The 15,195-nt window shown below is 40.0% G+C and overlaps 1 protein-coding gene across 1 annotated transcript in view; it reads right to left on the reverse strand.

Annotated features, from left to right (window-relative positions):
* Positions 1-1,282: 1,282 nt before the first annotated feature.
* LOC133151396 (teneurin-3) overlaps positions 1,283-15,195 on the reverse strand; it is a 286,876-nt gene continuing 272,963 nt past the window's right edge. Inside the window, exons 40-48 of the mRNA XM_061274374.1 lie at positions 13,602-13,946; positions 13,201-13,445; positions 12,939-13,120; positions 10,488-10,690; positions 9,623-9,733; positions 8,942-9,084; positions 8,719-8,843; positions 4,932-5,062; positions 1,283-2,063 (exon numbers count right to left, since the gene is read on the reverse strand). Coding sequence (XP_061130358.1) covers positions 1,308-2,063; positions 4,932-5,062; positions 8,719-8,843; positions 8,942-9,084; positions 9,623-9,733; positions 10,488-10,690; positions 12,939-13,120; positions 13,201-13,445; positions 13,602-13,946 — 2,241 coding nt within the window. The 3' untranslated portion in view covers positions 1,283-1,307. The remainder of the gene's footprint in view (positions 2,064-4,931; positions 5,063-8,718; positions 8,844-8,941; positions 9,085-9,622; positions 9,734-10,487; positions 10,691-12,938; positions 13,121-13,200; positions 13,446-13,601; positions 13,947-15,195) is intronic.

The raw sequence follows: 15,195 nt of genomic DNA on the forward strand, positions 1-15,195 counted from the left end.
ACTAATCACAGCAACTCCACCCCAACCCCACCCCCCCCCAAAAAAAACACGACAACATGTTTCTATTGCAAGCGATACTACCAACTTTGACCGATAAAAACAGAAGTTCTATGCCTTATAAGACTGAGTCACATTTTGCAGAATTGTAGGACTCTTGGACTTAGAAGCAGATCAGTGTTATGCAGAACCACACAGTCCATCCAAAGAGAACCATAAACACCCACAGCACTATCCTGTCTCCTTCATGGAGTTGTTGATGTAGCGGGGATGCATATGAGGAGTTCATGACAACTGATCAAACATATCATAGGTTCTGGTTAGCAATATATTAAAAAAAATAACTTGAAATGTCAGATTTTGTTGGATTAAAATCATAGTCCATTCCTGGGGTGGTGGTGATGATTATAGTTACAGTAGTAATGGTATCTGTAATATTATGTAAACACTTTTTTCTTCATTTTTATAATCCCCCTTTTCCCCCAATGCAAAATACAATACAATGTTTTGATAAAATACAAAACAAACATTTTCAAACAAATTTATCCTTTACTTTCCTTCATCCAAATCATAGTCATTTTATGTGCTATTCTCTCTTGGAGAAAGTCCACAACAGTTCTGCTTGATTCCGCCAGCCATAAACAACAAGAGATCCTTATAGACATTGGCCCGTGAGGGGTCAAACAGCAATGGTGAAAGTTACATCTGACTCCACGGTTTAACGATACAGGCAACATCCACCAGGGATCCACAGACATTTGTTTTGTTCTCTGCTCAGACAGTTTAGAACTGTTGAAGTGTTTGGCAACTCATTCAGCCATGACAGCTGTTGTCTATGCTAAACCAGTCTGTACTTCTGCTGTAATCACAGTTTGACAGCATGACACACAACATTCAGATTAGCCCCACCTTCCAAAGATTGAGTGAGAGGGTGGAGCATGCATGCATATGCTGTTTGTTCAAAGGCATTTCAAAGAAAGAGAAAGAAAGAGAAAAGAGAAAAGAGAGAAAGGAAGAACCTAAGAAAGAAAGACGGCCATTAGACTGAAGGTTTTCTTGTTTCTTGGAATTTAAATCAGATTTTTATTGATTCATATCAGTTATGTTGATCTGATTGTTTCATTATCTTTTTAGTGTTTTATTGTCCTCAGAGAAAAATAGATATGCAAACATGGAGGCTCTTTTGTGTCTACCTTGGAGTCTGAAGACAGTTCAGTCTGTGACATCCATTTACTGTTCAAAGACAATTTGTTTTTCATCTTTTTGGAGTCTTCGGCAGTCCTCAGTGTAGAAATAAAGCTAATGCCCTGTTACCTCCTCCCTATTTCACTCTGACGCAAGAACTGGATGTTGTTGGCACTGTCAGCTAGCTCAGGGTACTGCTCTATGGACAAGGCGTAATACCCGTCATAACCCAAAACCTTCCCACCACTCAGCAGCTGCCGTTTCTCTCCCTCTGTCCACAGCCGAACTCCCTCCTCGCCATCTCTGACGCGCTGCTGTTCACGGGTCCAGGCGCTTGTCAAGGCCCTCTGCCTGGCGTGCTCCAGGACACGTGCCTTCTCCTCGTCCAGCGTTGTTCCATAACGTACGTGGAGTGCCAGGGCCCCATACTGCAGCTCCACATCAGCAAAGCGCCGTGTTCGGCCATTCATCACCGTTGTAGACTGTGACACGGTCACATTCACGCCATTTTCTAGTGATTTACGTCCCGAAGTGAGCCGAAGTGCGCCAAGATCACTCTCGGGCAGGCTTGTCTTGATGAAGTAGTGGGTGTCCCGTCCTTCCACAGTAAAATGCAGATCCTCCAGGTAAAATGCATTGTTTAGGACTGCGGCAACTTTGATGCAGTCCTCGTTGGCAATGTTGAGAGCACTGGTCACCACGCGGCCTTGGATGACGGCAAGCATCACTCCTTTCCCAATGAGAGACTTGATTGTCGCAAACCAGAGCCACGGTTTAGTGTAGGCCGTATGGCGTCGACTCAGCTGGATTTCTGGCATCCGCTCAAAAGACAGAAAGGCACGAGTCTCACGTGTCACCTCCTGCTGGATGCCTGAGATAGACTGCCAAAAATGAGATGTACAGTATAAGTTAAGTTTACCTTTACCGTATTTTCCGGACTATAAGGCGCACCGGACTATAAGGCGCACCTTCAATGAATGGCCCATTTTAAAACTTTGTCCATATATAAGGCGCACCGGACTATAAGGTGCACCATTAATGCAATCACAATATAATAACTTGAAATAGTGAAAACAATCACAATATATCAATACTGTTAATGTCACACAACACACAAAATAAACGTGTAAAGCTTACTTTAATAAGTACAAAACAAAACAGTCAGATAGATCAGTAAACTTTAAAAGGTAAAGTTCCATCCATCCATCATTCCCTATTTGGTCCATATATAAGGCGCACCGGACTATCGACACACTGTCGGCTTTTGAGAAAATCTGAGGTTTTTAGGTGCGCCTTATAGTCCGGAAAATACGGTACTTGAAACACATATATACACGTTAATAAAGATGGATTCATAAAAGCAATGAGTAAGTTACAATGAAGAAGCAAACATTTTTTTTTTACAAAAAGGAAAATTCATTGTATTTCAGCTTTCAGTTGAAATAGCAAAATGAACCTAAAATAGTTAACAGGCGAACCTAATATGACCTGTAAAAGTGTGGATGCACCAGTCCAACTGTTTGTTGTTCGTTTACTTTTTTGCTCAATGAGCCAGATTATAAATTATAAGTATTAGAATTTGTAAGGCCTGAAATATTGAACAGTTGGACTTCAAAAGTCTAAAAAAGATCCAATTCAGTTCGCCGTTTTAAAGTTATGGTGCATTTCAGATTTCTGCTGAGCACAACAAATGAAGAAATCACAGCCAGCTTGATGGTATTTTTGGCAAATAAATACTTGTAGACAAAGGTTTTAAAACACTGTTCAGTAAATATGACAATTTTTGATTGAACTGGAAGTTTTGGTTTGACTTTACCTTTAAAACTCAAATCACTTTTGTTTTGTAACACTTTAGAATTTAGGAGAATGTGTGTCTTTAAAGTAGAACAAACTAATCCAGTTTGTTCATCCTTGAAAAACTAACCATCAGTACACAACTCCACTTTTTGTTTCCTGTCGTCACTAACGCTTTCTTTCCCTGGTAAGAAGTGAATCTCTGATGATCTTTTCCTTGACATTGCTTTGTTGTTTTATTATTTACAGTTTCCAGTGGACTTCAGGAGAGACCCTTCACCACTTCCACGCCTCACTATCTTCAGTAATGCTATTCCCTCGACAGATACCTTCAAGTTCCTGGGATCCACAATCTCTCGGGACCTGAAATGGACCGGCCACATAGACTCTGTCCGGAAGAAGGTCCAGCAGAGGCTGTACTTTCTGAGACAGCTCAGGAAGTTCAACTTGCCACAGGAGCTGCTGAAGACGTTCTACACTGCCATCATCCAGTCTATCCTCTGCGCCTCCATCACTGTCTGGTTTGGATCGGCCACCAAACAAGACAAGCACAGACTGCAACGGACAATCAGGACTGCGGAAAAGATAATCGGGATCAACCTCCCATCTATCCAAGACTTGTACCTGTCCAGGACCAAGTAACATACGTATATGCAGACCCTTCTCAGCCAGGTCACAGTCTATTCAAACTACTCTTTTCCGGACGGCGTTACAGAGCCCTGTGCACCAAAACCAGCAGACACAGACACAGCTTCTTTCCCCAGGCTGTCGCTCTGACGAACTCACACCACTCATAGAGTCTCAGAGACCTCACCGGGCAATAATATCCTGTTCTCGCCACTTTAATGTTGTTAGTCACCTGACTGTTGTTTGGCAACTAAATGTTGTACAGAGGCTGAGATCAAAACGGAGTCAAATTCCTTGTTTGGCATGCACAAACATGGCTAATAAAGCTGATTCTGAATCACTTTTAAAATGAAATTCTCTCTCTCTCTCTCTCTCTCTCTCTCTCTCTCTCTCTCTCTCTCTCTCTCTCTCTCTCTCTCTCTCTCTCTCCCCCCCATTCTCATCAATTGTGAATAAATTAAATAAATTGTGCATGATAGATATTTCCTGTCCACGACAGCCAGCCACCAACACGCAAAAAATACACTGATACGTGCTTATTGCGGTACCGTCAGAACCGAATATTTAACTTTTCACTCGCCGTTTGTATAGATGTGACTTGAAGGCTCCATGTCACTGCTGCTCCTTTTCAATGTAAAAAGTTTACTATACGGTTTAAGCAGTTTTAAATAAATGAGTGATTTTAAAAGTACATAAATGGATTCTGTTGTTTTGTTGTTTTTTATGGTGATACTGAATTAGTATCGAGAATCGTGAAAAATTACAAGTATTGGTCCTGACTACTGAAATTCTGGTATCTTTGACAACCCTATTGTGAGGGGAAGAACGAGTGGCTTTTTTCCTGGATGCCTCTTCTTGCCTCATTTCCTCTTTCCTTATGCCTACCCCACACTACTTTTGTGCAATTCCCCATGTGAAATTGTCCCTTGATTTTCTCATGTATTTCTACTCTCTTGGTCTCTATATTTCTTGGTTTTGTTCTTTTTAATTTGTTTGTCTTGCTGTTGCTTATTATTATCTCTGTATGAATGGTTTATTAATAGTCGATTCTTGACGATATTATAGATTAAGAATTGTCTTTGAGTTAATTGAACACAATCTTTCACCGTTCTGATTTACATACATTTGTGTGTTTGAATTAATTATATTTGATACTAATTAGTGAATAGTCATGTTGATTTAATGTGAAATTCCACAATTTAAATCAACAAGGAAACCATTTTTTAACCAGCTGTCAAAAGTTGGTATCAGTTTATACGCGATGGGCAAGATGTTTATTTTTGGGCAAGACAATATTGTTGTTCTGAGAGCATGATAATGCTACTCACAGGTAGGTCATCCCACAGCTGACTTTTTTTCATTTCCAACGATGGCTGTGTCAAGTCAAATTTTGGAATGGGGAATCCTGGAATTGCGTTGTGAAGATGGAATCCAAATGTGACCAACCAGATGTTGATATCTCAAGAGACAGACAGAGCAGAAAACGTTAAAACATGCTTCTTGCATTTGCAGTACAACTGAAAAAAACTCTCGAGCTGTATGTGAACTACTTCACTGAGTTAATTGTCCTGCTTTTGTCATCTAAGACAAGATGCAAATGTTTTTTCTCACTTGGCCAAAACCATTGCCATCTCAGCACAATTACCAAGCACAACTTGGGGTGCTTTCGTTCATACAGCTGGCTTCCTGTGATTCTAATCAATTGATGGGTTTTTTAACAGGATGCATTTCCATCAGGTCGCACAAACTAGGCGGAATGGCTATTTTCTGTAAGCAATGGGCCCCAGAATGGGAAAAAAAGTGAAGAGCCTTATTTGTATGGACCAATGAGAGAAAGAGCAGTCATTGCAAAAAGAAACACATCAAAAAGTGTTTTACAAATGAACAACCGAAAGAATTTGCATGCAAAAATAAATGTCGAAATTGATGCAATCTGCAAAACTCAAGAATAGGATGGTTATATGTTCTGCTTTATAGCTTCCTTTCCCCCATCTCTCCTTCAATACGACATTTATGGTTTGCTTACTTTTTTGTATGAAAAAGCTTAACTATTTAAATTTCTTCTTGTGTGCAATGGTTGAAGATTAGACCTCTGGCATAAGCAGTTATTGCAAAATTATCAGATAAATTGATGGATAGATGAATTAACAGATATTGTTGTGTCATTAGCAGAGAGGTATATTTTCTACACAACTTTACCTTGGATTTTGCCATTGTCAAAATAAACATTGGAAATGTTTTATCCCAGTGAATTTGGGTTCTTTTTTGTTGTCCAGACTTTGCAACTCGAATCTCCCGGTTCAAAGGGGTGCCCCGATGCATTTTTCCTCGTCATTCTGTCTGAGTAACCGATGGACACCCATTTTGCGACCAAAGGATCAGGGATGAGAAAGTTAAAAAAAGGATGGAAGGAACTGTTTTTTCGTCCATCTGTGAATATTGTCCCTACCTGGGTCAAGTGTCAACTACATGTGGCAAGTGGCACCACAATGGGGTGCCAGACACCAATATAAAAAGGAAGTCACACGTGTAGCAAGTTGTGCCGGTTTAAAAAAGTCACAAGCATAGCAAGGTGTGCCAGTTTCCTTTGGGGGAGAGAGAATTGCGGGCCGCACGCGGTACCATGTGTTGGCCGAGGCATGACCACCGGAGTGGTGGTCAAAATGTTTGAGTGACTGGGTGTGGGTGTGCCACCGTTCATGTATGCCGTATTTAATGATTTTGAGAGTTTTATAAAATGTAGTCAATGTAGTTTTAACTGGTTGATAACGCATGTTTTATTTCTTGCAGTTGTACCGCTGCCTGCTGTCCTTTTTTGTTTTGTGTTTGTTCAGTTTCTTTTTGTGTCACTTCCCCCATGGGGACATTAATACATTTTCTACACTGCCGTTGGGTTGTTGGTCAGTCGTACCATTATTACATAAAGGCCTCTTTGTTCTCATACATACACATGGCCGAAACGGCCGCATTGGAAAGGTACTTGGGTCATGGACTAATGACGGATTGGAAAACTTTGGTAAATCGCCCATCTCTGGTCATTAGTTTGAGAAGAACAATGGAATCATTAAAATTGACAATTTGCAGGCTATCAAAAAAGCCAAAGCTCCACGAACATTTCATCGTTCTTCAGCTTTGTGAAAACAAGACATTGCCAGCACATAGGAAGGCCTCCATAAATTTAGGTTCTTTCAACAAGTAGTAGGATCAGGAATTGGATTTCCCACCCTACATTTGTATAGTGATTAAACACAAAGACACAAATGCATCCTAACTACAACTGGATGACGAAGATAAAGATGTTTAATTCATTTGTGTGAGCGCTAGAAGCACGTAACCAAATTTAAGTTACCGTTTTTTTCCATGTATAGTGCGCAAAATTTAACTAATTTATTGTCCTAAAATCTGGGGCGCATTATACATGGGTACAAAAAATTTTTAATTTTTTATTTTATTTTTTTTAAGTCCCAACGATCGTCACACACGCAGGGAGGCAATGGGTCCCATTTTTATAGTCTTTGGTATGGTCTTAACTAGGCTGGATGTAATTTTTTTTGTTGGCGTTGATTTCTCCGACTGCCCGTAAACGCACCACCGAGACGTTGAAGAGGAATAAAAACACCCTTGGAAACCAAAACTTGCCCTTCGTCGTGACTCGGAGCCGCAACAAATGTTTCGGATTTGTGTAGGGTACATTGTGACAGACAGCAAACGAGCAGGTGATGGAACAAGCCTTGTCTGATACGAGAGCATTGCGCTCGTATGGAGCGTGTTTGAAGTGAACAGCAGAGACGAAAGGAACAAGGCAAAGTGTTGTGAAATAAAATATTACCTGTAATACGGATTTAGGTAGAGAACTGAACTCTCGCTCTTTATATAGCTGACGTGTCTTGCGCATCCGTTCTGCCCATCTGTAATGGCGGCCTCCGTATGATATCCGGTTTGCGTGTGTGCGCGTGTGCGTGTGTGCGCATGTGTGCGAGAGCGAGAGCGCGAGAGAGAACGCTCAACCGTAGCGCGCCGCCGACCGCGCAACTCCACCACGCTGGTCGCATTATTGTGACAGAGCCGTCGCTGAAATTTAGAAGATATTTTTAAAGTCCTGATGTACTTTCTAAAATTTAAGTGGACCTCAGTGCGCACTGCGCAGGGAGCTTAATTTGGTGCGGTCGCGCAACCGCAGCGCGCCGGGCGCTCACTGTCGCATTGCTTAAAGAGCGCCTTTGTGTTTTAGGATGAACAGCAGAGACCAAAGGAACAAGGCAAAGTGTTGTGAAATAAAATATTACCTGTAATACGCATTTTGTTATTTGCTGATTGAAACTGCTAATTAAACTGTGAATTGAAACTAATAGGAAGAAAACAACTCTCGCTCTTTATATAGCTGACGTGTCTTGCGCATCCGTTCTGTGCATTTCATTTCACAACACTTTGCCTTGTTCCTTTCTTCTCTGCTGTTCACTTCAAACACGCTCCATGCGACCGCAATGCTCTCGTATCAGACGCTTGCTCGATCACCTGCTCGTTTGCTGTCTGTCACAATGTACCCTACACAAATCCGAAACATTTGTTACGGCTCAGAGTCACGACGAGGGGCATGTGTTTGGTTTCCAAGGGTGTTTTTATTCCTCTTCAACGTCTCTCCCATACAGAGCCGCCTCCTTCCCGTGCGCGCACGGAGCGCGGTGGTGCGTTTACGGGCAGTCGGAGAAATCAACGCCAACAAAAAAAATTACATCCAGCCTAGTTAAGACCATACCAAAGACTATAAAAATGGGACCCATTGCCTCCCTGCGTGTGTGACGATCATTGGGACTTAAAAAAAAAAAAAAAAAAAAATTTTTTTAAATTCATAAAAACTGGGTGCGTATTATACATGGGTACAGGCTTTTTTCCAGCATCAGCATGCCATTTTTAGGGTGCGTATTATACATGGGGGCGTACTATACACGGAAAAAAACGGTACATAATCACAGCCTGGGAAACCCACTAAGCAATTGTAGCGATAAATGTTTCGTGGACAAAATGACCTCTAAACACAATTTGTTATAACCTAGTTTTTCTGCACTGCATGTTCAAGTACATTTTCATTTTAAATGTAAAACAAATATGTGTTACCTGTGACATATTCTTTGACTTGATGAATTTTGCTGATGGGGTTGTTGCCTTGGAACATGTAAAGATTGAAAGGCTGAGGGTCTTTACCAACTCTGGTCCATGCGCTGACATCAGGGGTTGTCCACCTACAAGATAACACATCATAATTTGACGAATCACTGCAGGTATGTAAAGTACAATCACATACTTAGAACAAAGTGAAGTACAGTGATTTTCAACTTACCTCCCGGCGGGAATGTCATAGTCTCTGTCTCCGAAATGTAGCAAACGTGTCAGAGGATCATACAAGCCTCCGTGGAAACCAATTACCAGCACAAAGTCTGGGTTTGAATCAAAATAAATCTCGCCGTACGCCGTGTACTGCACCTACAAGAATTAATAAAGGCCTCTTGTCATTTTGAACATTAGTAGGATTAAACTGCACACCAACATGTTTTTTTATTCATTGTGTGCCAAGCAAATACACATGCAAGCTGCTTTCACACTTGATTCTCTGCAAATTGGCGCATCAGAGGCAGAACGGCAGAGCTGGGATTTATTTCCCTGTCCCATTCAGACAAGTCCCACTGAAAGGTTTTTTCATTTTTTTGTGCCAAGGATATGTGTGCATTGCACAGCTAACGTAGAATAACACTGACATAATTAGATGCATGGCAATCTCAGCGTGACAGTGACAATTGCTTTCAACACAAAGGGCAGAAATGTCGAGTGTCAAGCTTCACGTTTGCTTTGGCCTTAGGGCTCTTTTATTGTGTTGGAAGCCCATAAGTTCCTGCGTTGACCCCCTCACCTCACTTATGACACAGTGTGTCGTGAAAAGGTTTGGGACATAGTGGTAACACCTCTAAACTTCCTATCCTAGAATTCACACTGTAGTAAAAATAATAAGAGATGAGACAAATACCTGTTTAAGTAAGAGTCCATTGTTGCTGAAGACAGCCAGTGGAGTGCCAGTGTTGTCACATGCAATATAAAACTCTTCTCCACTGCTGATTTCCATAGCAAAAACATGACCCTGTGCAATAAACATTTTTAATACACATTTAAAATATACTTATAGTAAAAAAAATATGACATTGTGCCAATAACAGTTTTATTATAGCTAATAAAAAGGCTATAGTTGTTAAAAATTTTACAACTGTAGAATTGGCGTTATGAGATGTTATTGTAGCCTAATTGATTGTAGCTCTCCTTGTACAACAGAAACTACAATACGCTTATAGCAACAGTATCTATTTGAACAATATATTTGTTTGTTTGATTTGGAGTTTCTCTCCAAAATAAGTCTCCCCTACCTTCACTTCTAATACAAACTCTGTATAATCATTATAGGTGTTTGTGGTATCGGGAGGGGAGCTGGCTGCAAACAAACTATCATAAATTTAAAACTGAAAGCTAAATGCAATTCCAATAAGCCAAGCACTGAGATTCAAATGAGGTGTTTTAGATTTCTGTTTTTCAGATTTTTTTTCACCCTGTGAAGAGCAACATGTGAATATGTTATAGGTGTTATGTTATATAGAAGTAACAAATGAGTGCAAAAAACTTCCAGACAAAAATATGGAGTTAGAAATTTTTCCCATTTTAAAGGTAGGCTCCAATATTTTATTTATATATGTGAATACATTAATCCATTTAACAACCTTTGTGATGTCTGATGTCAAAGTTGTTGGACAAAAGGACAATGGCTAAAAATTTGCTTTGTACAAACCCAGCCCTACCAGCTTTTTTAAGGGAGAAAAACATGTGAAAACAAAAACAACAGTTACCTGCAAGTCGTAGTAAAAGGAGGTGATTTCAGAGCTCGAGTGGTTATAAACATGTGTGATCCTGGTGGGGTAGTTCAGGTCAGCATAGAAAAACTGCAGATGTTGTCCTAGACTGTTCCTTGCTGCCACTCGCCTACCCAGACCATCATAACGGTACTGGATGGTCCAACTACCGGCTTTACTGTAGACCCGAACAAGAATACCTAGCGTAATCAACAGGCAAAATAGCAAAATTGTATTATTGGTACTTGGACTTTTAGAATTATGTTTATGATGAAAACTTTATGCAATGGTATTGGATTTCAAGAAACAAAACAAACATTCTTTCAGTAAAGATTTAACATGTCAAAACACGGCTAATAGAAAAAATCAAACATTATGATTGAATATTTTAATTAACACTTCGTATTCATCTGAAAAATACATCTGCAGTCTAAGGCCTACTGTATACCGAGTTATATGGCTGAATGCGACAGAACAGGAAAAAAAAAGTTGAAATCTCCCACCTGCACTCCAGGCCATTGACTCTCATGTATATTATATACATTTTTCCCATTGCATATTCCAGCAATGGGAAAGCTGTGACCCTGAGTGTTCTTTTTGATTTGAAGCATGTAGAAGTCTGTAATTTCTATCATAGGTATGTTTAGTTCTGTTTTTCTGATGTATCAAATATTTATTTCATGCAATAAAATGGAAATTAATTATTTAAAAATCATACAATGTGATTTTCTGGATTTTTGTTTTAGATTCCATCACTCACAGTTGAAGAGGATCTATGATAGAAATGACAGACTTCTACATGCTTTGCAAGTGGGAAAACCTGAAAAATCAGCAGTGTATCAAATACTTGTTCTCCCCACTGTAGGAGTAAAGAAATAATTTCAAAATACATTGTTGTTTTTTTTGTATTGTAGCTAATAGCTACATGTCTGACATTTTCAACTACAGCATGAGCATTGTTAAAAAGCTTCCATCAAAAGTGACATAATTTATATGTCAAGTTGTCATTTAAAACAATATAAATTTTGCATCAAAAGTGACATAATTTACTGAATGACACTAAATGACATCTGTCATAAGGATTCATTCATATTCATGACAGGTGTCATGTCATGAATATGACAGTCGTATGACAGTGTTATGAACAGAATTCAAATAAAGTGTTACCAATTTTTCTTAGCTTTATTCTCATTGATCACAGCAGGATGCTCATTCAACATCTATTTTCATTTTTGTGGCCGTCTCGCTCACTGCCCCTCCACACATCGCTGACAGCGAGACCTAAACCCTTTATCCTACTGAGCTGCAAACAACTACGATTTTTTTCAAAGGTAACGAATGTTGCATTCTCCTCAGGGTTCGTTCGAGGTCTCACATATTCACCAACTCGTCATCAGATGTTTTCCTGTACTTTTCTTATCTGAAGGAAATTTCGAGCATGAACATTGGTGAACATTTGCAACCTTGAACAAAGCCTGATTTACCCTGATGTGAATCAGCATTTTGCTACCTTTGCCAAGAATAGGAAATATTTTCCCCTGAGTGGGATAGGGGCTTAAGGCTGCTCTTATTGCAACTACTAGTGCATTGTACAAAAAAAATAATGACCATAATGAAAGAGCGGAATTGCTTCAGAAGTGATCAATAGCACTGAATCATTGGCAAGCTGGTTGATACATTATTACCGTTTTTTTCATGTATAATGCGCCCCCATGTATAATACGCACCCTATAAATGGCATGTTGATGCTGGAAAAAAGCCTGTACCCATGTATAATACGCACCCAAATTTTGACTCCTACTTAAGTCCGTAAACGTAAAATTATTTCAGAAAAAAGGTCATCTTTGGGAACAACCGGATGTTATTCTGCCGGTCAGTATCACTGCGCATGCGCTAGCAAACTCAATAGCAAAGAAATGTTTCGGATTTGTATAGGGTACATTGTGACAGCAAACGAGCAGGTGATCGAGCAAGCGTCTGATACGAGAGCATTGTGTTCGTATGGAGCGTGTTTGAAGTGAACAGCAGAGAAGAACGCGCATCTGTAATGGCGGCCTCCGTATGATATCCGGATTAAAAAAAAAAAAAAAAAAGAAAAGAATTTGTACCCATGTATAATGCGCACCCCAGATTTTAGGACAATAAATTAGTTAAATTTTGCGCATTATACATGGTAAAAAACGGTAATCTGAATGTTAAAATATTCAATGTTATTGAAAGTTTATTCCTTTGTAAAGAAATTCAAGAAAAGTAGTTAATTGGAGCCTCCCCAAAAAAATTCAAATAAATTACGACGAGTCAAAGGTTGACATGATTCTCATGTCCGTGGTGAGCATGTACTATGTCACACATCAACATAGTCAGCATTACATTAGGGTTAATGACATTTATGGAAATTGCATACATTATTTATAAATTCAATCATTATTCATTAGATGTTTTTCCTACCTTTGGAGTTATATTCAAATATTTCTGCCCCTCTCTGTCTTAGAAAACCATCATCATCCAATTTGTACTGAACATCACCCAGACGAGTGATTCGATCTCTGAGGTCGTAACGAAGAGGTGTCAACCGACCACTGTTTCCCGGATTCAACAGATGTAAATTCCCATTTAGGTCATAATTATACCTGCAAGTCCAGTTTGTATGAGGATTAACAACAGAAATCTTTTTTAAATGTCATTAAAAAATCTTATATGGTGACCTTACCTCCACATCATTTTTTCATTGAGTGAGACTGTCTGCAACTGTCCATCAACATCATATTCATATCCATATTTGGTTGTGTTGGCAAATGGTCCAATCTTAATCTCACGCTTAGTGACTCGTCCCATGTTGTCATACTGAATGGTGATCCAGTACATCAGAGATCTGAAGATCTCATACTGGATCTCCTTGATGCGACCATGCTGATCAAAATGTTTGGTGTAGGTCATAACTGCTGTGGAGATTATCTAACAATGGAAGACAATCAGATGTTTGAATTCCCAACTTCTCATAAGACAATGTTTCAACCTCACTCTGCAGTCACGTGTGTCATGTTCACGACCAGCTAATTTTAATGTAGGACTTTCATACTATTTCCCAAAAATTAACCAATGCTGTCTCACCTGGTTGATGTCATAATAGATGACTCCAAACTTTCCGAATTGCTCCACTTTTCCTGATATGTCATCAAATTGATAGAGATCGATTGGCAGTGGTGTTTCATTGATTACAGCCTGCATGCTGGTGACTCTGAAACTGTTGTCGTAGGTGTAGTCAAAACGTGCATTCACCATCCCATCCTCACTGAAGCGGAATATTTGCCGGTCAACCAGTGGGCCAATTTGGCGGTAACGTATGGAACATATAAACCCTTCAGTCTGCAAGTTGACCGTCTTCAGCACACCTGCCGTCTCATCATATGTAAAACTGACGCGAGTTGAATCATACAGAATCTCTGCCATCTTGTTCTGAGAAGAAAGATAAAAGAGTGTCATATTGGTTTGCGACAACGGATACAGTCCACATCCTATCAGCGTCTGTGTAGTTTATACAAGCTGTCAAACATTCCTATACATTCACCACTGCAGAATCTACTAAAGTATATCAGACCTCCAGCACCCTCATGTCTGCCTGATATTGCTTGTCTGATTCCTGATTTCCCTTTGCACCACTGATTTTACTCTGCTGTCAAGAACCAAAACAAAACGGAAACTTGGCGCATACATTCATCTTTGAGTCCTCTGTTCTCTATAGTATAGAGAGGAGTATTGTTTTCTTTCATATAGTTTTTACATAGTGTCTGATTGCTGATTATAGTATACTCTCAATGGTATAGACATTGAGAGTATACTATAATCAGCAATCAGACACTATGTTAAAACTATATGAAAGAAAACAATACTCCTTTTTCTATACACAATAATAAATACTTCATGTAGCATACACACACACACACACGCACACACACGCACACACACACACACACGCACGCACGCACGCACGCACGCACGCACGCACGCACGCACGCACACACGCACACACACACACACACACACACACACACACACACACGCCATACTTTCCGGACTATAAGTCCCAGTTTTTTTTATACTTTGGCTAGGGGAGCGACTTATAATCAGGAGCGACTTATATGTGAAATTATTAACACATTACCACTTGATCATTAACACATTACTTACCTTCTATAGTATAATTGCTCACTTCACATGTTATTTTCACTTTAAACCGCATGAGGGCGCATTAAAAGTTAAAGTTAAAGTCCCAATGATTGTCATCATACACACATCTGGGTGTGGTGAAATGTGTCCTTTGCATTTAACCCATCCCCGTGTGATTTTGATCCATCCCCTGGGGCAGAGGGGAGCAGTGAGCAGCAGCGGTGCCGTGCTTGGGAATCATTTGGTGAGCTAACCCCCCAATTTCAACCCTTAATACTGAGTGCCAAGCAAGGAGGCAATGGGTCCTATTTTTAGAGTCTTTGGTATGACCCGGCCGGGGTTTGAACCCACAACCTTCCAGTCTCAGGGCAGACACTCTACCACTGGTGCTGTGGAGTAATTGGAGCCGCAACTGACAATGAGTCTGACCTCATTTCCGTGTATTTCCGGAGTCAGCAGTGGCGTTTATAAGTGACACGGAGGGTGAGGATTCCGATGGATTTAATGATTTGGAGCGGCACAGATGGTTTGATAAACA

Source organism: Syngnathus typhle, linkage group LG3 (assembly GCF_033458585.1).
Source record: "Syngnathus typhle isolate RoL2023-S1 ecotype Sweden linkage group LG3, RoL_Styp_1.0, whole genome shotgun sequence".
NCBI lineage: Eukaryota > Metazoa > Chordata > Actinopteri > Syngnathiformes > Syngnathidae > Syngnathus > Syngnathus typhle.